General features: G+C 40.7%; 1 protein-coding gene across 4 annotated transcripts in view; it reads left to right on the top strand.

The window, feature by feature from the left end:
- The window catches only part of MSH2 (MUTS homolog 2), a 37,539-nt gene extending 13,096 nt beyond the window's left edge, over window positions 1-24,443 (top strand). For 2 of the 4 annotated variants that reach the window (XM_087695961.1, XM_087695962.1), the window contains exons 7-13: window positions 18,675-18,764; window positions 18,861-18,932; window positions 19,098-19,208; window positions 19,354-19,480; window positions 22,952-23,160; window positions 23,387-23,539; window positions 23,743-24,443. In XM_087695961.1, coding sequence (XP_087552087.1) covers window positions 18,675-18,764; window positions 18,861-18,932; window positions 19,098-19,208; window positions 19,354-19,480; window positions 22,952-23,160; window positions 23,387-23,539; window positions 23,743-23,955 — 975 coding nt within the window. In that variant the 3' untranslated portion in view covers window positions 23,956-24,443. The remainder of the gene's footprint in view (window positions 1-18,674; window positions 18,765-18,860; window positions 18,933-19,097; window positions 19,209-19,353; window positions 19,481-22,951; window positions 23,161-23,386; window positions 23,540-23,742) is intronic. The other 2 variants (XM_087695963.1, XM_087695964.1) reach the window with 1 other exon arrangement.
- Window positions 24,444-25,379: the final 936 nt, after the last annotated feature.

Here is a 25,379-nt window from a genome sequence, read left to right as displayed (position 1 = left end):
CAAAGCTTTGTTTGAGGCTCCTGAAAATGTATGCGTGAGCACTGGCTCCTGAAAATGTATGCGTGAGCACTGGCTCTCCATTGATCCCAGAGTCACATGCCAATCTATCCTCCCCTGCTCATCTCAAAGTGAATTTGAGTATAAAGAGAGAACAATTTGGTCTATTCGTGATAGTAGAGCTAAGTGGGATGATTGGTGAATCTCAATATAAAGAGAGAACAGTGTGGTCTAACTGTGATCTTAGAGCTAAGTGGCATGGTTGATTGCTTCAATTGTGGAAGTCTAAGCTTCCCTATTAGGGGAAAGTTTTCATATGGGGGTTTTTGAACAGGGCTCTTCCCACAAGGGGTGTACTATGCGGTCGCAAGATCTCATGTGAAGGGATTTCATTTCTTGAGTATGGACTTCAATGACACGTTAGTGGATGGTCACCCATTCTCAGGTTTTGTGTAAGAAGCCATCCTCAGCCATGTTACAGCCCCATCATCCTTGTCTCTTTCATTTTATGCGATGGATTGGTCTTTGGGACATTTAATAAACTTGCAATGCTTTCATCTTTGACTTGGCCTTGCTGTGCGAAGGTTGCTATTATGGTAGATTACTTCTAGGGTTTCAATTGGTTTGGTATTTGAAGAGGTGGTTGTCCTATGGCTGAATATTATTCGCACCACCCCTATTGTGCTCACTTCATGATCCCCTTCTCTTGTCCCTATAGCATCGTATTTTGTCTCCTTTTGGAATCATCAATATTTTTTGCATATCTATGATACTCGATTTTGCTTGGTTGGCAAGAATGCCCATCGTAAATACTTTGCTTCATTAATTCAAACTTCTTACACACGTGCGTACGCACACACACACACAGAGCAACTTTTGACAGGATTGTAGTAGATTACTTCAAGAGTTTCAATTGGTTTGGTATTCGAAGATAGCATTGTATTTTGTCGCCTTTTAGTATCATCAATATTTTTTGCCTATCTATGATAATTGATTTTGCTTAGTTGGCAAGAATGCCCATTGTAAATACTTCACTTCATTAATTCAAACTTCTTACACGCGTGTGCGTATACACACAGAGCAACTTTTGACAGCATTGTAGCCCAGGGAGCCCTTCCCTACTTTTGATTCTGATTGTCCATGGCAAGATTGGGACCTTGCAACTTGACTTCATTTGGAAAAGGCTTTAGCTAATCAAGTGTATCACCTTATGACTAAGCACTAGGTCACCAAGGCCAACCTTGTTTGGGGCTTGCATAAATCTTGGGCTTGGTAGAAAATAATTGTTGTGGAGGGTTGGTTTAACAAGACACCGCATAAATGTAAAGTCTTTCTTTGGCGTGTGATGGTTGGTGGGCTTTCTCTTACCGCGGCATTTGCAAAACATCGAATTTCGAGTGGCAATAGCTTTTTCTTGTCTCACCAACGTAGAATCTTCTCGCCATTGTTTTTTTTCGTGCCCTTTGGCTTGGAAAATTTAGATCCATTTATTTGATATTGGAGGGCTATTGTTGGCATGTCACTATATCCCCTTTGAATGGGTCTTTGCTCTCGACCCAAATACCCCACTCTAGCACAACCACATATGAAGATTCTATTTGCTTTTCTCCATTTCTCGGCTTGTTGGCATAATTGGATTACTCTTGTTTTTGGTTCCGCATCTAGTGTTTAGAGACATCTTGTTAAGCTGAAAGGTCTCCTACATTGGCAGTTGGATCTTATTCAACACACTGATCTTCTTTCAATGGGGAGACTTGGTCCCTAAGCATACAATAATTTTTGTTGCTTCTTTGCTGAGACTTTTGTATTCTTTTGGTCATGTGACTTTTTGTAATCTTGTATCATTTGATATAATATGCAATATGCATTATGAGAGAGAGAGAGAGAGAGAGAGAGAGAGAGAGAGAGAGAGAGAGAGTGCTGCAGCTTGTATTGCACTTAATGGAGGGATCACATATGAAATTGCCTTGTTTCGGTCTCTTCGACAAGGTTGCCGCTTTAGTCACTCACCTGATGCTCTCATTGTTGGATAAGTTGGCTGATCAAGGCGAGATTGTTGGTTTGTCTGTTTCCAGTGGTGTCTAACTTTTGAGTCAATCTTTGGCAGATGATTTCTTTATGTTTCTTAAGGTTGATCGCACTAATGTTAATCGGGCAGTGGTTGTGTGGAATCTTTTTACTATGGCATCAAGACTTCATATTAATGCTCAGAAATCTACACTACTCTCTTGTACGGAGAATGATTTGTAGGCCTTGGGTTGGCATGGAGTTGTGATTTCTAAGAGAGATATAACCAGACACTTGGGTTATCCTATTGGTGTGGATGTAACTCCCTATGCCTTGCTTGATTGGATGTCATCCCGTATTCATGATCTGTTCATGTATTGGAAATCTCAAGGTTGGTCTCTTCATGTGAGACTTAAAGTTGGTCAATGCATCATGATCAGTATGATTTCGTTTTTTTTGCCATTACTTCCTTGGACTAAGAAGTCTCTTTTGGAATTGGTTCATCCTATCTGATTCATGTTGTGGAAAAAGACAGGCAATCATTTTGGCCAGGTGTGGATTTCGTGACAGCATGTGACTACTCCTAAAAGGATGGGGAGAGCAGCTTTATTGGATGTTAATTTGCATATGGTTGTTTTGAGGCTAGCTCTTTTGCAGGCACTGTGTAGAGAGTCATCCTTGGATAGATATTGCAAAAATTTTCATAGAAAGGACTAGCATCTCTCATGGTAGCATAGTTATACATGCTTCTTGGTGGCATTTGCTTAATTCCATGAGGCCTATTAAGGTCTCCTAGTCTTTTTTCTTTCTCATTTGATTGCATCTTGGTAGGAGATGTTACCTTTTGCAGTTTGGTGCCCTTCGGATTTTTGTAAGGAGGAGAATTCGTTGCAAGGAGAAGTATTGGCTACCTCTAGGTTGTTGGATTGACCTGATAAAGATTTGCAGCAAGACAAGTTTAATCGGATGTGTAACGTATCTGCCTTTATTATGTGATGAGTAACATTTTAGTAGTTGCTCAGAGTTTACCTTCTAGCTGTCGCCATCCGTACTCTAACCAGAATGATCGGATTTTGTCTGACTAGCTCTATAATCCTAGGTCTACCTCGCAAGGAAAGCGTCCTGCTGTCATCCACGGAGGACCGACTTGAAGGTTCTTAATTGACCTAACAATCACCTATCAACAACTAGCTCACATCCGGAGGTGTCCTTAGAGAGGCTTCTTGTCCGGAAGGAGTGACTACAATTACCCTTGGTTCATGGAGTATAATGCTTTTTTCCAGTATAGCAGACTAAGGATTTATGAAATCCCTTGCAGTGCTTTGGCACAGCCACCATACCTTTCCCTTAGGATAATTACAATTTAGGTTCTGAGACCATAGAAACAAGGAACGGCCGTTCCAGCTTATAGGAACGGTTTAACGCGTTCCAGATCCTTGGAGGAGGTGAAACAGCCAGGGAACGTTCCCTGCCATTCCCTGGGCTGTTCCCTACCGTTCCCTGCCGTTCCCTGTTTGGAACGGCCATTCCAAGCCTGTTGACAAAAAATTTACATTTTTCCACGTTTTTTCTTTTTGCTTATATCACACTCCTTCTACTACATGTTCACCTATCTCCATTGCCTAATGTGCACACACTAATCTCTCTCTCTCTCTCTCTCTCTCATATTCAAAGTGTCAAGACAACCCACAAGCCAATTGGGAGTCCATGTAAAGCTCAAATTTGATGCATTATGAACTCTTGCAAATCACAATCAAATTTTAGTCTATTCTCAATTCCAAGGTAATTATCCATTTATGTTGTCTAATTTCAAGGGAAACTAGAATAATTGGGGCAATTCATGAGCAATTTGGAGCTGTGGGGATAATCGAGTCAATTTTGGGACATTTGGGTCAATTTGGAGCATTGAGGGATATTGGGGCAATTAGAGGGACATTCTTTGGGGCAACTTGATCATGCAGGGCATATTTGGGGCACTTAAGATATGTGCCGTTCCCCCCCGTTCCCGTTCCCCCCACCTTGGACGTTCCCCCCGTTCCAGGGGGTCCCGTTCTCGTTCCCCGTTCCAGGTAACTATACCTGAGACCAAACCCTAGGTAAGTTAGTGAATCGGCCCTTCTTAGAGTTTTTTCCTAGTGTTTGTTTTTGGGGAAATCTCTTAGCTAATCGAGACCACCTTGCCATAGGATTGGATTCGTCGGAAATCCATCCACCCACTTCCCTCTATGAAAGTTCTTAGTTATCTAATGACCTAACACATTACGTGAAACATATAAAAACAACTTCATTAATTAAGAATAATCCTTTTATGCACAGTTGTTCGTTTGCGTAATTTACTTACGGATATACAATCAGAATAAAACAAATTCATTGATTATGTTCCATAATGTGTGTTCTTCTGTCCATACAGGAGAAAAATTACAATTTCACGTGCTGCCTCATCCGGCGCATTTGCATGTCACCAAGATCAAATCCACCTACAGCTAGTGTTTTTAGGTGTTCCAAGTAGAACTCGGGCTATACAGGGGACCAAGTAGTTCCTAGGTGCGTAAATGAAATATTTATATAAGTAAATAAGGAAAGCAATTGTAAAAAGTATCACCACTTGGTGACATACTCCCCTCTTGAAAGAAACAAGCGACCTCGATTGCATGCCACACATGCTAACGGATGACAAAGGACAATAACAAGATTCTTCATGTTATTAGTGCCATTGCATGTATGACTTGCTAATAGATGACATTGGGCGATGGTAGGAGTTTTCTCCCTACCATTTATGTCATTGCAAGTTTAAGTCTCACATAAGGGGAGGATCACATCTTGTATCCAACTATGATTACTAGGAGTCTTTCTAATATACATGTTTTCGGATGCAACACGGCGATAGCACGTATCCCCGAACTATTAGTGTCACAACATGTATAATCATTCAATTGAAGTGTAACAAATATAACTTCAAAGCACTGAGATTTTATTCAATGATACACATGTTAATGCTAACTGTAAACCATACATCGTGCATTATTCAATGAGATGTAGTATTCAATTGTACAATAGAGAATGTACATTGCTTCAAAAAGCATTCTAAGTCACCGTAGATTCCAGCAAGAAAGCTTCTCGGTAAAGTTGCAATAACTGAGGCGAATTTGCTAATTTAGCCTCTTCCATCCATTTGGCATGCATCCATTGGTGAATAGTTCTTAAACTTCACCAAAAATCTTCTTATAACTCTACCTTTCACTTTCCTATCCTTATGTGCCAGGATTTGCTCAAGAACTAGACTCTCATCTAATCCCTCTACTTCAAGCTGTTCCTCTTGAACCATATCTTTTGGCACTTCACTAATAAAAGGCCTCGATAGGCTCACATTGTCACAACTCTATAGAAACAGAATTTGTATCATTTTTCAATAATTTGTCTATATAATAATTTATTAAATTTGTTTCCTTTGCACTAATTAGATATAAAGAACAGTGCATTGGAGTTGGCCACCACTGATGAGTGGTCACAGGTTATGGTGGACCCATGCGGTGGGTTAGAGAAAAGATAGTTCACACTTCCACCTATATAGCTCGATTGGGCGCCTGTGACCAGAACTCATGCATATCAGGGTTAGACTCGCACACAGAAAGGATTGATGCCTTGAAGTGTGGGCTAGATCCGCCAGAACAGATAGTTACAATCAACAAGATGGCATGATCATGAAATGCTTGTACAATGTGCATGTGTGGGCTGAAAGCTTGAAATGCACATTTCTTTGCATAGGAAAGTCACATGAAGATTCTGATACCGTTTTTGCGATGTACACGGAAAAAGCTTTCATATGACACCCATATTAGAGGGTCCCTAAATTTTAGGAGCCTCGAATTAGCCTAAAAATGCTAGTCCTAAAAAATAGGGATGTCATTTTAAAAATAGTAAATTCTGTACTCTGACTGTGCTTACTAAATTTGGATGTTTCTATTCTTGACAGTATTCAGCCCAAAAAGGAAGGCCATAGAGAAGAGACAAGTGTCAATCACACCAGTTTCCAAGAGTCCTACCACTTGTCACATCTCATGGACACTTGTCTTGTGCTACTCCACTTTCCCCTTTTGTACTAGCTTTTCCCTCTCCTATAAATCAGAGCTCGTTTTTCTTCATTCAGCATCATTTTTCTTTGCTGTAAACTCATGTACAACACCCACAGATAGCCAGAAACTGGCCCCATCCATCTCCATCATCATCCCCCACTTCTCCATTATCAAATTCCTCCATATTCCCTCTTCTATCACTGCTGTTTTACAAGACAACAAGTTTGTAAATTCATTACAGCACCTCCTTCTCGAGCTCTTTCTTCCATTCTAGCAACAAGAAGCAAGCCCTATCCATGTACTGTTGATCAACGATGGAGAAAGGCCGATTTCCCCTCTTTCTTCTCTCATACTGTAAAGAAATCAGTTCTTATCATTGCATAATAGATAATGGATGTGTGTTTGTGCATCTTTGCATGATCTTGTGAGAGTGAGAATTACTTCTCCTCACTCTCAGGTCGATTGTAACTGAGCTCTTCCCTAAGGGACTTGGGTTGAGCAGAAATACATTCCTTCGGGGGGGGAGGGAGGGAGGGGAGATTGCCCATCTTCAACCCTCAATCTTGTCTCCATTACTTTACATTTTCATGGCTGTAATTTTGTGAGTAATTTTCATTTTCAGCTTTAAGTGTTCATTCTCTTTTACATTAAATCTAAAAAACAGGCGAATATCATAATTGTTAAGCATACTACGTTGTTCGGGGCGATTACACACATGGAATGCATTATGAGTTTTTCAATTCTCTGGCAATTTCAGCCTATGTGTCATGCCATTGATCTTTTTTAAGACTTAGCTTTGGAAACAAACGTTCCTTGCCCTTTTGTTTTCTCAAATGTGCCTTTTCAAAACGCAATAAGACCCAATCATCCTTTTTGAAGCTCTTTTTTGTTTAGCTTTTGACTTTTCTAAGGGATACTTGATCTTTTTATATGCTGCTTTCCAATCTTTTACATAACGATTTGCTTCAAAAATGTTATCTTTTGTTTGCAAAATGGGAGGCAATTTCTTTCCACCTTCCACAATCTCGAAAGGTGCTTTGCCAGTAGATGAGTGCACTGTATTATTGTATGCATACTCAACCAATGGCAAGTAGTGTTCCCAAGAAGTCTCATGATCTGAAACATAACACTTCAGTAGATCTAAAACAATTGATTTTGCTTCTTCAGATTGTCCATCAGTTTGTGAATGGAAAGAAGATGAAAATTTTAGCGTAGTGCCCATGTTTTCAAATGATGCTTTCCAAAACAAGCTAGTCATTCTTGGGTCCCTATCACTGACAATTGACCGTGGCATTCCATGGTACTTGAAGATATTATACATAAATATCTTTACCATGTGTTCCGACTTAATCTTTTTCCTTACAGAAATGAAATGTGCCTGTTTACTGAATCTGCAAATGATAGTCCAGATTCCATTATTCCCTGAAGAAGTTCTTGGAAGATTAAAAATGAAATCCATGGCAATACCTTTCCATGGCCTTTCTAGAATAGACAGTGGTTGCAATAACCATGGTGCCTTCTGTCTATCAAATTTGACTTTTTGGCATACAAGGCAAGATCTGACATATGCATCAACATTAGATCTTAAGGCTGACCAATAGAAGAAAGTCTATGTCGCTTTGACTGTAGCATCAATACCACGATGTCCTGCATACGGTGGAGCACGACTTTATAATAAAACTTTTGGCCTTAGCTGTTTTGTAACACATAGTCTTCCATGCATCATAATAAAGCCTTCTTTGAATATATAATGATCATGTTGTTGGCCATTGATCAACTGTTCATAGATTTCAGAGAAACCTTCGTCATCAGCATATTGCTCTTTCATATCATCCAATTCATGGTGATAAGAAATTGAAACAGTTGACGCTTGTGGTTTGCGAGATAAAGCATCTGCAACTACATTCTTCTTGCCTTCCACATGCACTATTTGAAAATGAAACATAGATAGGAAATTTGCCCAACGCATGTGTTTCTCTGACAATTTAGCATGTGTAAGAAAGTATCTAAGTGTTTGATGATCTGTTTGCACTACAAAATCAGCACCAAGCAAATAGTGCTTCCGACTAGAGAGTGCATGGATCACAACCAATAACTCTGTCTCATAAATTTGGTAAGTTCTTTCAATGACAAAGAGTACTCTACTCTCGTATACCACAACTCGGCCATTCTGCATTAATACAACACTAATGCTGTTTTCACTCGCATCACACTGCACTACGAATAGCTTAGACAAATCTGGCAAAATAAGTACTAGATCTGTAGTCATTTTTCCCTTTAAGTATCTAAATGCTGATTTCTCTCTACAGTCCATTTTCATTTGACATTCTTCTTTTCAAGTGCATGTAAAGGAGAAGTAATCTCTGCAAAGTATCTTACAAATCTTGTGTAGTAAGAGCATAAGCCAAGGAAACTGTGGATATCATGAACAATTTTCAAGTCTAGCCAAGAGACAATTGCTTCTATCTTTGCAGGATCCATCTTCACACCATCTTTAGAAACTATGTGCCCAAGGAAGTGAATCTCTTTCAAAAAGAATTCACTCTTCTTGCCATTAATGAGCAATATGTTATGCTTAAGCTCATTAAAGACTGTAACTAAGTGTTTTCTATGCTCCTCTTCATTATTTGAAAAGATAATCATATCATCAAAGAATGTGCCAACGAAACTTCGATAAGGGCGGAAAATTCTATCCATCATCCTGTTAAACGTAGCAGGAGTATTGGTCAATCCAAATGGCATGACTAAAAATTTATAAAGACCAAATGTCATTCTAAAAGTAGTCTTATGGATATCCATTGGCTTGATTCTGATCTAATGGTACCCACTTTTCAAATCTATCATGCTAAATATTTTTGCTCCTTGTAATCGATCAAGAATGTGATCTATCCTCAGAATCGAAAACCTATTCTTGATTGTGTTCTTATTCAAGGCTCTATAGTCAATGCACGTTCGCCAAGAGCCGTTCTTTTTCTGAACTAGCAACATAGGTGAACAAAACGGAGTACTGGGTTGAATTAGTACCTTCTCTAAAAGCTCATTAACTTGTGTCATAATCTCTTTCTGTTGCGTTGCACTGACCTTATACGGTGGCCTATTGGGCGGACTAGTCCTTGGAATAAGATCTATGGTATGATCTTAAACTTTCATCTAGTACAAACACATTACTGTCAACTTCATTAACTTGCTTTGCAAAAACCAAGTACGCAGAAATATGATTTTTTATTACAGAAGTAATTGCAGAAGTAGAAACAACTTGGACAGACTCTCCTTTAAGCTTCACATCCAACACATGAGTCTTGTCCTTATGTACAAGAGTAATTGTTCTGCTGTAAGTATCCAAGATAGCATGTTGCCTGTGGCACCATGGAATACCCAACAGAACATCATAGCCCTCTAAAGGCATAATATGGAACTCCTCTGTGTCCACATAGCTCTGAATGTGCATACGGAGTTTGCCAAGAATGGGGGTGATAGGTTCAGTATGTCCTGAGCATGCCAAATTAGCCTATCCAACTGGTCCCATTTCCTCAAGACGTATACCCAGCTTAGTTGCCAATGCCGGTGAGATAAAGTTTGCATGAGCCCCAGGATCAAAGAAAATAAGCACCGTGGAATCTTTGATCTTTCCCCAAGCTTTGCATAATTTTGTAGCATCATCGGTTGATTGATCTCCCACCATATTAGGCACTAAGCCAATGCTGGGCTTCTTTTTATTTGGCGCATCTTTATCCTCCGCATCTTTAGAAGATTGCAGTGGGCACTTAGAAGCAATATGGCCTTTCTGTTCACATATAAAGCATTTCCCAACCATCATTAAAGCTTTTCTTTCTTCAAACGATTTGCTAAAAAGTGGCCTCTTTTGTCCTTTGCCCTGTTTAAAAGAAGTTTGAGGTTGCTGCTGAAATATTTTATTCCAAAAAGACTTCTTTGTAAAGCTGGTCCTTTATGGAAATTGCTTCTTCTTCTCGCCAGGATCTTGCTTAAATTGAGAATCCTTCTTTTTAGTGCCTTTAAAGCTGTCAGTTTTTTCTTTCAACAATGCATTTGCCACACTAGCATTTTGAATTAACTATACCATATTTGTAACCCTGGTCTTGGTACAATAATCCCTGATGGCTTCGAGCAAATTGCAACAGTACTTTTCAATTTGTTTTGACAAGGGGATTGTCCTGTAAGAACTCACGCGCAAAAGTGCTTCCCAAAATTTCTTATTATACTCTTCTAAATCTGTACAATTGGCTGCGTCCAATTTATGCCATGCAATCATGACATCTACTTCAAATGTGTTAGTTAACCATGAGGTTGCAAACAACTGTTTGAAATGGATCCAAGTGGTAGGTGCATATCCTTGCATCAACAATATGTTCCACCACTGCAAAGTATTACCTTTCAAAAAAGGTGCAGCCTTCCACTTCTTAGAAGTCTTAGTAAAATTCCCTCCAGTGTAAGCTGCATCAAACTACTGTATAAATGCCAAAGCTTTTAGCTTATCTTGCATACCACGAAAGGTTTCAAACTTTAATGCCTGACCATCCTTTTTATAGTCTTTAGGCTTTGAACTTTTTGATTTCAGGTTATCATAGACAGGTGGTTGTAAAAAGGGGAGTCCCTTAGGTGCATTATTAGTATTCATTTCACCTGTCTTAGCTGCCATATGCCCACTAGATTGAAAAAAACCAGCCGCTGCATTTTGTACTCCAGGCATCAAATAAGGACTCTGCAAAGTCTAATAACTGGGCTGTAGACCAATATTAGCATAAAGTGGGTTCACTGCCTCAATAGGCATCATTCCTGGTGGCCCTGTAGGCAAGTATCCTTGATAACCCATGGGTAATCCAACCATTGCTTGAAAAACCGACCCATCACCAAAGTAACTAGGATAAGTAGCAAATTGAGGAGGAATAGTCTGCTGTGCCACTTGTGTATAACTGCCTTGACCATTCACTCCCTGGTCCTGTGCTTGTGCTTCTTGTTGCACTGGACTTGTCTTTATGTTTGGCATCTTTTCCACATCCTCACACATTTTAGAGGTTTGTCTTTTTGAGCGCTCCATGGTATGATGTGATGACTCAGCCTGAGAATCCTCATTATGTGACTTCAAAATTTTTTGCATCTGAGGATTCTTTACAAGATGTTCGAAAGAGCCAACCATATTGAGGAGCTGTGCCATAAACAAGTTCTCTTGTTCTTGCTCCTCATCTTGTGGTTCAACGTCGGTTCTAGAAGGTGCTGACACCTGTGCACCAATACTCTCTCTTCGGTGTCTATGAGCAGAAAAACTCTCTTCTTCATGAGGGAGTTTTCCTTTGCCTTTGTCTATGTTTGCCATCTCTCTAGTCCTATAATCTTTGTAAAATTTGTGTGTATGGCCTTTTCACCCAAAACTGTCCGAGCTTAAATTCCTACAGAAAAGAATTCAAATCCTAGGGATGGAACCATGAAACCGGTCTATGACTCACATAAAGCAGTAGTTCTTTCATTTAATACTTGGTCTTTTCACACACACACACACACACACACACACACACACACACACAAACAAAGGCTTCACTCCCTCGTTCAACACCAGATTGGGCTTGAAGACCGGCGCTCCTCTCGGTATTTCTTTATCAATTAAAAGATGGAAAGCTACAAAAATGAAATGTTCCAAAATACATAACCTATGAACAGTTGGTTTTCATTTTTGTTTGAGTAAATCCCAGCTGCATAAGGACAGTTTAGCATGACCAGATCAACATCCCTTTTAGGAAAGCATTTTTTGTAACCATAACTCTGATTCACGTGCAGAATTGCACGGAATTCACCGTTCTTATTGTCCAACATGTTTAGAACAACATCCCTTTTAGAAAAGCGTTTTTTGTGACCAGAACAACACTAAATTCGAGTTGAAAAACCTTGTTTCTATGTGGCATGGTCATTACTTCCTTTAGTTCGTGCATTGGAGAAGCCAATAGTTGCTCTTGAACCTGGACAGTGAGGCTCTTGCCTTAGTAGAAGTGCAAAGAAAACATAGAACTATATCTTCGATGGAATCAGCCCATCATGTAGAGCATTTCCTTTGAGAATAGAGAGAGAGAGTTGACCAGAGAGAGCAAGCTCTACCTCTGTACATGAGTCAGAGACGAAGAAGTACTCTCCATAGTTGATGAAACTACAACAATTTGCCCTCAGCTCCTCAAAATTTCATTCTCAGATTTGCTCCTTATGTCTATTACATGGCATACGTGTAACAATTTTCCCGTTTAAATCTTCCGGTCTAAAATTCTCCATGATCGTGCAAAATTTGACCTCTGTATAGACCAGAGAATTAATTCTCGTGCAAAAACAAAGATAATGACACGAATAGATTTTGGGGTTCAAAAATAGTAACTCCCTAAATTTTAGGGACGGTGACCCTTGCATTCCTCGAGTTGTTCTGAGTAACTTTTATCATTGCAACCACATCAAAAAGTGTAATGTGGCTTAGTTACGGTAACTTTTATTCCGTGAGCATTCTCACATGTGCATCTTCTGTCTTGGCCAGACTCATTATTCTGCACCATCTCCAGTGGCTAAGCACACAGTCCCAAACCATTGGCATTCTATTCTTCAGTGCCCATTAAATATGGAACTGGTTCTAAGGCTCAGACAAACCATTAGTCCAATTTGTCCCAATAGCTGCCTCTTTTGGCCATGCGAAGATCCTGGCATAATCCAAGAGAACTCTGGGGGTAAAAAGCAAAAGTAACTAAATAAAAGAAAAATAAATATTTATATAAGTAAATAAGGAAAGCAATTGCAAAAAGTATCACCATGTGGTGACATCCTCCACTTGAATAGGCTAAAAACTTCAGTTCTATTGAATCCATGGCTTGGAGCTTTCAATTTTTGGCACGCTTCTCGAGGTTGTTGTTAAACCCTAATTTTTGCTGCAGATTAGGGTATACAACAGAGAAATATAAAATTTCTCAGCCTTTGTTGATCTCAATGTTGTAATCTTCGGAGCAAGGTTGTAGAAAGGTTGGGAGATAGGAGAGAATGCTGAGGAGAGAGAAAATTCAAACTTTCTTTGCTAAGAACTAAAGAAAATCTGTCATTTAATGCTGTTGCCTTGTCTCAACAGCTTGTAGATGCAAAGAACTGAAGAAAATCAGTCATTTACTACTGCTACCTTGTCTTGTCTCAACAGTGTGTAGATGCTGTCATTTGTTGTTGATTGGTCTTTTCCTATCCCTAGCTGCCTCAAAAGGTCATCCAATGGCTGCAAATATTGAAAATTAATTTAATAATTATTTTGGTGCGTTGAAAAATGATCTCACTGGCTAATAATTAAATTGGTTGGACAACTTTCATTCCCAAGTCTCTATGTCATCTTTGATCATTAGATTGGCGTTAGGTACCATTAAACGCCACTTCCCTAGTGTCACCGACTGACACTTATGGCCAAATGAATGACCTAGGCCAACAATTGGCACTAGATACCACGAAGTACTTGTGCGGCATATCTTATAGCAACTTTTGTCTTTAATATCTTGTGATTTCCTCGGATCTCGGGCTCGTAAATTTACTTTAATCCTAGTTACACCTCACATGTGTAACATTTACTTAACCATGTGATTAAAAATTAATCCACATGTTAAGTGAGGTTTCTAAAATGCATGTCCTCATGACATTTAGAGTTTTGTTTCTCGTGTGTGGTTCTCGGCGACTCAACATCGGATATTAGCTCGTTCAAGGATTATCGGAAAGATGATCTCCATGTCTACTTTGCATTCAGATTGTTTCTGCCTTTTCCATTTCCTTAGATGGATAGCCCTGTGGCATATTTGGTGTATTCAGAATGCCTTTATTTTTGATTCAGTATCGGGCATTCATGGCCATGTGACCCGTGTTCGAGGTTTAGTGTTATGGTAGATCTTCTCTATGGTGTCAGCCTATTTGGTTCTTGACATTGTTGCTCCTTGGTTGGATACTGTTTGCTCCATACTAGCTGTTCTTTCTGTTATGTGTTGGGGTCTTCGTAGACTTTCATTTGTGTTATTCTTTCTTTGTTGACTTGATGGTCTAATGTAAATATTTACTACTTAATTAAATTATCTTTACGAGAGAGAGAGAGAGAGGGTTTACGAAAAAAAAAAGAGAGAGAGGGGGGGGGGGGGAGGGAGGGACTAGCTTTTGATAGCACTGTAGCCCAAGGAACCCTTCCTTGCCCTTGATTTTGAATGTCCATGGCAAGATTGAGACCTTGCAGGTTGACTCCATTTGGAAAAGGCTTAAGCTAATCAAGTGTATCATCTTATGATTAAGGACCGGGTTGGTTCAACAAGACAATGCATAATTGTAAAGTCTTCCATTGGTGCATGATGGTTGGTGGGCTTCCTCTTATTGCGGCACTTGCAAAACAGTGAATTTCGAATGGCAACAACCTTTTTGTCTCACCAACGTGGAATCTTTTAACCACCATTTTCTTTCATGCCCTTTGGCTTAGAAAATCAAGACCTGTTTGTTTGATATTTGGAGGGCTATGGTTAGCATGTCACTGCATTCCTTTGAATGGGTCTTTGCTTAGCCCAAATACTCCCTCTAGCGCAACCAAATATGAAGATTCTATTTCCTTTTCTCCATTTCTCGGGTTGTTGGCATAATTAGATTACTCTTGTTTTTGATTCCACGACTAGTGTTCATAGACACCTTGCTAAGCTAAAAGGTCTCCTACATTACTAGCTGGATCTTATTCAACACACTAATATTCTTTCCATGGAGGACTTGGTCCCTTGGTATATGGTAATTTTTGTTGCTTCTACTAGACGACAGGACTTGTGGGATTGGTTGGCAGCTTGCTTGTCTCTTGGTAGACTAGGAGTGTTGATGGGAGATTTCAATATGCGTGTCCATCATTCGCAGTTTAGCTCCGAGCACTTAGTGATGGATGCACTTGAGAGATGTGCATGGCATGACTTGAAAATGGATGTTTTGAAATAGAACATTTAGTCTTGGCTCCGCTCATCAAATTCACTTTTTACTTTTCAATTAGCACAATACTTTGCTACATGGTCTTGCTTGGATTGCATGTATGCTATGCACGATGGTGCTTTCTTGCCAGAGATTTTGGACATTTGGGTGTTGTAACAATATGTTTTGTCGGATCATTTCCCTTTGCAGTTTGACATGCTTTCCCACCTTGTTTCCCCTTTTCCACAATTTTGGGTACGGCTTCCATTGTGTATCAATTCATCTTATTTCCCCTTTGGGGGACATAGACTCTTTTGAGCAATTGCTCCATAATGTGCAGAGGGTTGCTAGACATTATGGTATTCATCATGCTTCTCTTTGTAGGTAGCGTCAACACACTGTTAAAAGCCATGCTAGCAGTGGTCCGTTCCTTGCTAATTGATTCTTCAAATGATCCGTTCTTGCTATCACCGACCATAAGGTTGACAAATCTCATTCAACAGTTCTAGTTGAGATCATACCAGCAAGCCCAAGTTGCCAAGCTTGATTGAGAATTTACAAGAATCAAGATGCTTTATGTTATTTGCATAAATTTTCGAGGCTTGCATGCCTCTCTTGCTTGAGAGAATATGGTGCGTCTCCAATATGCGCACGGCTCGATGGTTATGGATCCGTAGTTCATTGTGCATATGTGTCGAGAATACTTCCTTGACATTCTTGGTTCTTTGTCTCCTACTTAGTAGACAACCTAAGCTAGCTTAGTTTTTTGTGCCTTGGTCAAGGGTCAGGTGTCAACAGGTTTGGGAAATTGAAATTATGCTTGCCCCGTGGAAGGTGGGAATCATTAAGTTGATTTCGAAAGTGCCGTTGCCCTTGATGTTGAAACATTGGTGGCAAGTCTCTTTGATGGGATCTATATACAAAATATCCTATAAAGTATGGCTAATCATCTCCACAAGCACCTCCTTGGCCTTTGCACCTTTTAATCAATATGGATTTATCAAGGGTCAGAATATCTTGCACAATGTCTTGAAAGTCCAATTGGTCATTGACTATGTGAAGCACTCTAAGCAAGTAGTGCTAGTTCAATTGCATCTCAAAACGGCTTTTGATCATTTGGATGGGTCTTTTGTGGTAGAGCTCATGCATGTTATGGGTTTTGGTCTGCGCATGTCCTATGTGATACACACAATCAACACAGATGTCTTTTTGCGGGTTTGTCAAAAGATGACGTACTAGTGAGACAATAGGGTTTATGGGGAGGAACACGGAGTGAACTCGGCAAACATGGAGAAGAGAAGAGAAGAGAAGAGAGAAGAGACTCTGATGAATGGAATGATGAAGTTCTGAATCATGGAGTGAATGTGATACAAGGAAACAAGGGTGCCGAACCACGAACCGCAATGTCCTCTTGAAGGGGTGTGAGGGTAGTGGAGAGGCTAGAGAGAAGAGGTGGCGGACTGAATGAATCAGCCGTGAAGAATGAGTGAGAGAGTGGCTTATAAATAGGCATAGTCAGTCTAGGATGGCGCCCCTTTTTGGAGCTGCAAACCCTAAACACAAAATGCAGAAATGTAAAAACGCAAACTGCGGGTGAAGGGTTTCTCAACAGGTCATGCTGAATGGTGGGGTCACTGAGCCATTCACTCTTGCATGCTCTACTAGACAGAGTTGCTCTTCGAGCCCCTTGTTCTTTCCCTTGGTGACCTATCCGGTCCTCTCCATGCTCTGTCATTTGGTGGACATGGGATAGTTGACTTGCCTCTCTCTTCCCTTTGGTGAACGTTTTGTGGGCCAATTGTTAGCAAATGACATGCTCATGATTCTCAAAGTGGAATGAAAGAACCTCCACAAGGCATTGGATGTGTGAAAGCTTTTTGGACATGCCTTTGGTTTTCGTATCAATGGAGCCAAATCTTACCTTATTAGCTATATTGAACCAAATTTGTAGTCTTTACGATGGCAAGGTATGGTGATCCCCCATGGGAATGTTATGTGGCATCTAGGTTACCACTTGGGCATTGATGTTTTGCCCAAGCAATTGTTGCAATAGAGTTCTCAAAAATTGAAGGCGAAGTTTCTTTACTGGAAATCATAGGCTTGGCCTTTTTATGTCCACCTTAAAGTGGCATAGCCCATCATGCTCCCGAGACTCACTTATTTTTTGTCACTCTTGCCTTGGATTGCCTCCAGCTTGAGGGTTCTTATTGGAAACATTTGCTTTATGCTATGGAAAAAGGACACTTTGCATGTGGGTATCTTGTAGATCTCTTGGAGCTATACTTGCACTCCTAAAAGTATGGGTGGTAGGGTTATTTTGGATGTGCACACTCAGGTGGTTCTTCGATGGTCTCTCTTTTGTGCCATGTGCACTGGTTAGGGGGTCTTTGTCGTCCAGTTCTTTTTGGAAGAGCAAGGCATGGTTCATGGTAATACGACCATTGTGGTCCTTGGTGGTAGATTCTTAATGTTGATGCTTCCTTATCCTTATCCTCTTCCTTCCCGGTCACTCAATTCGTCTACTCGTGGAAATTGGTTCTTCAAAAGGCCTAGTGGCACCTTGCGGAGGATCGTTTGGTCATTAACTCTTTTTAGATGGAATTGTTGGCAATGTCCAAGCTGATTTTGTGGGATGGGAAGCAAGAGGCTTATCCTAGATTTGGTCGAATGGCACCAATGGGCTTATCTTTAGTTTTTGATGTCACTTTGGTGAGTCTTTGGGATTGATGTCTTTTCACACCACTCGGAGGCTTTTTCACATTTCTCGAGGTTATAGGGACTTGTGTGCCCTTTGACAACATTGTAGCTTAGAGAGCCTTTGCTTGCTCTTGATTTTGCTTGTCCTTGGCAAGATTGGGACCTTGCAGATCTACTCCATCTAGAAAAGTCTTCGCTAATCAAGTGTATCACCTTATGATTAAGGACCACCCTTGGCTGGTTGCTAAGGCCAATATTGTTTGGGGCTTGCATAAATCTTGGGATTGGTGGAAAATGACTATCATGGAGGGTTGGTTTTTCCTACCTCACTAGTGCGGAATCTTCTCAGCACCTCTTTCTTTCGTGCCCTTTTGTGCGGAAAATCTAGTCCCTATTGTCTACTATTTGGAGGGCTGTGATTGGCATGTCACTATGCCCCTTTGATTAGGTCTTTGCTCGGCCCAAATACCTTACTTTGGCACAATGACCTATGAAATTATGTTTCCATTCCTCCGTTTTTGGGGCTGTTGGCATGATTGGACAACTCAGAATGCTTTTGTTTTTGGTTCTGCATCTAGTTTGTAAATGCACCTTGCTAAGTTGAAAGGTCTCCTACATTAGCTATTGGACCTTATTCAGAATGCTGATCTCCTTTCTAGGGAGGACTTGGTCCCTTGGCATACAGCAATCTCTGCTACTTCTTTGCTGTGACTTTTGTACTCTTTTAGTCATCTGACCCTTCGTAAAAGAAAGTTGAGTCTATGCATGATGGCCTAGAGCCATCTGGCATCTTGTAATCTTGTACTTTTTTCGTAATTAATACAATTACCTATGTGAGAGAGAGAGAGAGAGAGAGAGAGAGAGAGAGAGAGAGAGAGAGAGAGAACCTCTTCATGAAAAAAAAAGGAGAGAGAACCTATTATGAAAGAAAGGAGAGATGTATACCTATTTGTTTTTTGTGATTAGGACGAAGGAGACATTGTTTTGAAAGGCAGCAGGCACCCGTGTGTGGAAGCCCAAGAGGGTGTGAGTTTCATACCAAATGATTGCCATCTGGTAGGCACCGTTTGTATTGCATAATTGCAGTCTTTACATAGTAATATGCAGGTAAGGTCAATGGGAGACCTTATTAATTGTTTGTGTAATCATCAGGTACGAGGTAAAAGCTGGTTTCAGATAATCACTGGTCCAAACATGGGTGGAAAATCTACTTTTATCCGTCAGGTTGTTTCATCTGCTTCCATTTGTAGCTACTGTTTGCCTGCAGGCTGCGTTGCATGACCAGACACTTATTCAGACGATTGCCATGTAGCTGATGTTATTAGGTTGTACATAACTGTCATTTAGCTATCCACATCTCAAGTCCTCAGATAGCTCTTGGTTGATCAGGTGGGAGTAAATGTTCTTATGGCACAAGTAGGGTGCTTTGTGCCGTGTGAATTTGCAACAATCAGTGTCCGTGATTCTATATTTGCTCGAGTTGGAGCTGGAGATTGCCAGGTGGTACATCTGGTCTCATTAGGAATTGAACTAAATATATCAAGCTAGATTGAGCATGGTTGATTGGAACATTATCAAATACTTTTATAAGTTTAAGTCTGTTAAGTACATCAAACTTATGCAAGTTTCCTGTTCCATTTTGCAGCTGCGGGGAGTGTCAACTTTCATGGCTGAAATGCTGGAAACAGCAGCAATTCTCAAGGCAGCAACAGACAAGTCATTAATAATTATTGATGAATTAGGGAGGGGCACATCTACCTATGATGGATTTGGTAATGAATTGCCTCTTACTGTGTGTAGATATCTGACTACTTTAGCTTGTGTTACTGATACTAATTTAACAATAACTACTGATCTCCCTGCAAGTCAGTCTCTTTGATGGGTTTCTTGAAAGTGCTCCGTTTAGTTGCATAGGTTTGATACAGAATAGGGGGTTACTTATTTCTGTAGGTTGGCCGCCACATTTTGTCGAGAAAATATAGGCTCACTAAATCGGCTGTCATTAGGCATTTCAAGCTGTAAAAGTTTTTAAATCATTATCTGTGGTTTCACCATCCCTTTCCAATGATAGCTATCGTGCAGAATTCCTATAGGAAGAAAAGGACGCAACCAAAAGTGTTGCTTTACATCACGATCATTTCAGGTATACTCGGTTTAATTTCTTAGCCAACGAGGATCAGGGTGCTGTTCTTTCTCCTCTCAAGGTGGGACCAGAGGCCTCACCTATTTCAACACATTGTCTTGGTGAAAGAATTACTTGAAGCAAGGCCAGACTAGAGGCGTAATTTGATGAGACAAAGTTCTCATGGCTGTGGGCACAAATGAAAAATGGGGAGTACGTATGCAGCAGCAATTGGTCGAGCTATGTACTCCCATTTTCTGTGTGTCCGTAGCCATGAGAACTTTATTTATAAGACTCAAGGTTCTATTGTGCGCATCATTGTGCGATCACCGCTCTTGGACTCTTGGCCTGTAGGCCGGTGTGTCTGCAAATGGGGATAGTGTGGGTTGGTGGTATGGTAAAGCAGCTCTTGGAATGTGGTCGTGACCTGGTTGCTACTAGCTCCTAGGCTTGGGAGTGACCCCTTTGGTTCTATGGCTGGGAGGTGAGTCTGATGTCTATTTCCTTTATGTTCTTTGCTATTTGGCTTTTGTCATGTCTCATGTGTATGTTGGATCCTAGGGGAAATTTCACCTAACTTGTTTGAACCTGTTGTCTTGGTAAAAGAATTATCTGAAGCAGTAATAGCCAGGGGTGCCTACATGTCTTTGGTTGAGACTCTTCCTGATTAGATGTATATGATAGCAATTGCTGGAAGGAGGCACAAAGATGAGGCAGGAGGATTTAGATGGCTTCAGCAAGAACACAAAACTAATTGGAATGGCATCTGGTGGTCCAATGCGTCGCAAGATCTCTATCTACCAGAAGTGGCTTTAAAAGAATGTGATAAAGTCATTGCTAAGGTCTAATGTTTGTAACCAGTATGGCTCTTCTACTCTAGGGATTGTGAGGCTGAAAATTCATGGTGATGCACTAAGCTCATTGTAATGTTAAGTGTTACAGAAAAGATAACCTTGTTGGATTTGGCTGTAATGTCTCCATGATCAGACACAAATCCCTTTAACCCAATTCATGATTGTGGTCAGTATTTTGGGGGCTGCATTATGCAATAGCTTTTCTGCACCTGCTGATTGAAGTACCCTGTTCTTGGGTGATAAGTCTCTTTACAAGATTGCAGAAAAGGCTGACAATCCAAGCACACAATGGGGGTGTCTCAAGTGCACACAGCTCAAGGTGTGACTATGGTGCAAACTTTTGCACACATGGGCAGTAATGCCTCCCACATGTGGCTCAACGTGGGGGGAATAATCTTCAATGATATAGCCCTTTTTTATATTGTAAAGTGGCTGCGATGGTCTGCTCTCAAACCTACCTGACCTGGCTAATCGCTTGGCTTGCTTTATTGCATTCAAGATTTCACACATGAGCTGTGATTATATGTCACACGGGAAGTTGTACAAAGGATAAACTTGAACAATAGGAACAAGTGGCCGTTTTTATGGACTGTAAATTGCCGAAATGATCCAATTTCAAACCTGTCCAATGTGGCCTGTGCTCTATGAACTGTTGCTGTACGTCATGTTTTACTTCTGCCCCATGTCACAGGTAGAGGCATGGGGTAGCCAAGCAAATGCTTAATATTAATCCCTATGGTTAGGGCCGCCTGGATGGGGGCACATGCTGTGTCTGGATCTCCAAAGCTTGATATCATCGTGCCAAGGGGGATGGTTGGTGTAATGATATCAAGCTTTGGAGATCCGGACACAGTATGTGCCCCCATCCAGGAGGTCCCCCATCCAGGAGGTCCTAATCATGGGGATATCGAGGAGGCCCTAACCTCTGTCAATGATGCAACATGAGGCTCACCAGGGTAGAACAATCTTCAATGATATAGCCCTATCTTATATTCTCAAGTGGCTGCAACGATTGGATCTTAAATCTGCCTGACCTGGCTAATTGCATGACTTGCACTTGATTGTGCACAAGTTTTCACACATGAGCAGTGTATATATGCACATGGGGCATCATAGAAAGGATAAACTTGAGCTAAAGAAACAAGTGCCCTTTTTTATGGACTATAAGTGGCTGTGATGGGCTGATCTCAAACCTGTCCAACTTGGCTATTTACATAGCCTGTGCTCTATGAACTGTCACTGTATGTTGTGTGTTACTTCTGCTCCATGTCTCAGGTAGTAGCATGGGGTAGCCAAGCAAGTGCCTCTTCTGTCTCTTTGGTCAGGCTCTGGAGTTAGGTTGGAGATCCGGACACAGCATGTGTCCCCATCCTAGAGGCCTAACCACGGGGGTATCCGAGACCCTAACCCCTGTCAATGATATAACATGGGGCTCATGAGCCATGGGGAGAACAATCTTCAATGATATAGCCCTTTTCTATATTCTTAAGTGGCTGCAATGGTCTGATTTCAAACCTATCTGACCTGGCTAATTGCATGGCCTGCACTTGATTGCTTCTAAGATTTCACACATGGGCAGTGTACAGTTCACACAGGGCTTCACAGAAAGGATACACTTGAAGAAAAGAAATAAGTTCCTTTTTTGATGGACATCTTGGATGGGGACACATGCTGCGTGCTGATCTCCAAAGCTTGAAAGGAAGAGCTTGAGACATCTCTGGTTAGGGAGTTCCATGATATGGAAGAGTAGACCAAAAGTATCTCAATGGAGGCAGTAGAACCCCTTGGATCTCTTGATAAATTGGGCATTTGCAGATGGTATTGCTCCTATTCTCTTCCTCTAGATGGCATAGCTGGCATTCCTAGTATAATAAGCCGTTGCTCTTACTCCATTTCTTTCTCTCTCCACCCACAGCGGGATTACATGCAGATTTGGCCAACTTCAGCAAACCAAATCAACCAGCCAAACCATGTGACATCTGCAGACTTAGAATGCATAAAATGTTATGTTCAGCTGAATTAGATTTTTCAATGTCAGGCAAAGTAACAGGATCCGTACTATAGATGCAATTTTTAGATGTGAAGTTGGACACTTGGTAAACTACTTGGTTTACTGGGGTTATGAGCATCATAAGCTGTTCTTGGCAGAGTTAAGCTTCTGTACTAAAGTTCTAAAGACTATTCAGAATGGGGATGATTAGTAATGATGTGCAGAGTCTTGCTAAGTAGTCTAAACTGACAGGCATTTTTTGTTCGCCACATTGCAGGCTTGGCTTGGGCCATATGCGAACACTTGGTTGAGGTAACACGAGCACCCACTCTATTTGCAACGCATTTTCATGAGCTCACTGCTCTTGAAACCAAAGAAGCCCCTTTGGCTTCTGGTTCTAATAAAGTAGCGGCAGTAGGGGTTGCAAACTATCATGTCAGAGCTCACCTTGACAATGCATCTCGGAAACTGACCATGCTATACAAGGTATGCAACTTCTCTTAGTTCATTTCTTTGGCAATAGTGGCCTCTCTAAAAGTTCAAGTCCATACTGGATTGTGCCAGTGTTGATGGTATTGAGACCTAGGTGTCAATATGGTGATCTACTGTTCTTGAGTCTAGTGTCTTTTATTTGCTAATAGGTAAAACAGCAGATTTTGAGTTTTATCTTGGCTAGAGTTATTTGTGTGAAGAATCTTTGATTGTATGACAGGTTGAGGAAGGGCCCTGTGATCAGAGCTTTGGTATTCATGTAGCAGAGTTTGCTCATTTCCCTGAAAGTGTGGTTGCTCTTGCAAGAGAGAAAGCTGATGAGCTGGAAGACTTTTCACACGTTCCAAGAACAGAAGATAGTGCCAAGGAAGAAGTAAAGTTTCAGCAACTAACTTTTCAAGTTTCTTTTGTAATTGCCTTGTCTACAGTTGCAAAAATAAAAATTAGATTTGGGGGCTTTGTAAAAATTGTAGTATTTTCTGGCCTGTGAATGCAAGTGGAGCCTGTTGCTTTTTGTGTTCCAGTACTAGTTTTTCAGTGGTAAGACAGTTCAGTAATGGATTTTGCGGTCAGCAGGTTGGAACAAAGCGCAAACGTGTGTGTGGACCAGATGATGCAGTGTGGGGTGCAGCACGAGCGCGAAAATTTCTTGAAGATTTTGCTTCTCTTCCTCTAGATAAGATGGAGTATAAGGATGTTGCTTCTGAACTCAACAAGTTGAAAAGTGACCTTGAAAGAGATGCTGCTGGAAATGCATGGCTTAAACAGCTGTGTGAAAGTGTTGTGTGAAGCTTGCTCATCTTGTCTTGCACCTGGTAGTTGTTCGGCTGTGTAAAGATTTCTGCTGTGACATATGTGAGGCTGGCACATTTGTGTCAATTGTTAAAGCTTGATGAAAGTGTAGTAGTACAGTGTATTCTCAAGAGTGCAGGCTTCGAATCATCTCTGAAGCATCACAGGATGCATTGAATGTTCCACACCATGTAAGTGTGAAAACCAATTTCGAGCAAGTTTTGAATTGAGAGGTAGTTCATTGGCGGCCAAAACTTGCTTCTTACCACTGTGGTTTGCCTTGATTAGCTTTACTGAAACTCGAGAGATAGCTCAAGGGAAGGGACAAGTGAGATATATCACTCTTGATGTTATGCAGAAGCCTTTTATAAGACCAATCGGCCTGCAACACGGCCATTTTGTAACTGGATCTTATTGGAATACAACCATGACTTGTATAGCAAAGAGCTTTGTAGATAAAGAAGCTTTTTCCCGATTCTTCTGCATTCTACTTTATGGATCTTATTGGAATAGAACCATGAGTTGTATAGGGAAGAGCTTTGTAGATAAAGAAGCTGTGTCCTGATTCTTTCTGCATTCTATTTCATGGATTGCTTTTGTATCATAATTTCAACATTATGTCTTCTAAAAACCAACAATTATGTCAGCTTACAAGATTTCCAGAAAGGTTCCCTTGTTGAAGCTATTACACGAATCACCTTCCAGTGGAAGCTTACTCCTGTGAGCTAGGAAAATGCGTCTCTTAATTCTGCATTCTACTTTGTATGTTAGTTTCATAATTTCAACACCATGTCCTTTAAATCTATAACAAGTGTGTTAGTTTACAGGATGAATTCTATCAGGGTCGAAATTACATGAATGGGCTTACAGCAGAAGCTTACTCCTGTGAGTTTGTAGTTCTGCTTTTCATCTACAAAAAGATGATTTCTATCAGGTGTGCGCCTAGAAGTGGTCATGAATAAGTTAAGATAATATACTCTATTGCACCCTTATGGTAGAGAACAAGCCTTCAATAAGCCTGTGCATAAGCTTGCACATGCACATTCACGTTTTGTGCTGTAAAAGTGTCACACAAGGATGAAATTGTGCAGTTTTTGACAGATTTGTCAAAATTGCATTCTTGTAGTTGAGGGGTTCTTCGGATGTGCAAGCATGGAAGGTGCATGCAATGTCCTATGCTGACAATGTTCTCTCACAGTTTGGATATGATACGATCCTTTCAAAAAATTTTTCTTCTTCCAAACTGTTACATGGTTTTTGGTCGTGATAAAATAGCAGCAGTTGAACTTGGTGAAGTGGCATTTACTCTATTGCAGTCTGACATGACTTTCGTCTGTGACATTTGTCTGACATGACATTTTTCTGTGGACATTTGTCTGGCTTCTTAGTCTGACAAATGCACAGTTTCAATAGTAGGATGA

Source organism: Lygodium microphyllum, chromosome 16, assembly GCF_053477565.2.
Source record: "Lygodium microphyllum isolate KBCC chromosome 16, Lygodium_microphyllum_v1.1.10, whole genome shotgun sequence".
NCBI lineage: Eukaryota > Viridiplantae > Streptophyta > Polypodiopsida > Schizaeales > Lygodiaceae > Lygodium > Lygodium microphyllum.
The sequence above is the reverse complement of the archived record's forward strand: the minus strand, read 5'-3'. Positions and strand labels throughout refer to the sequence as shown.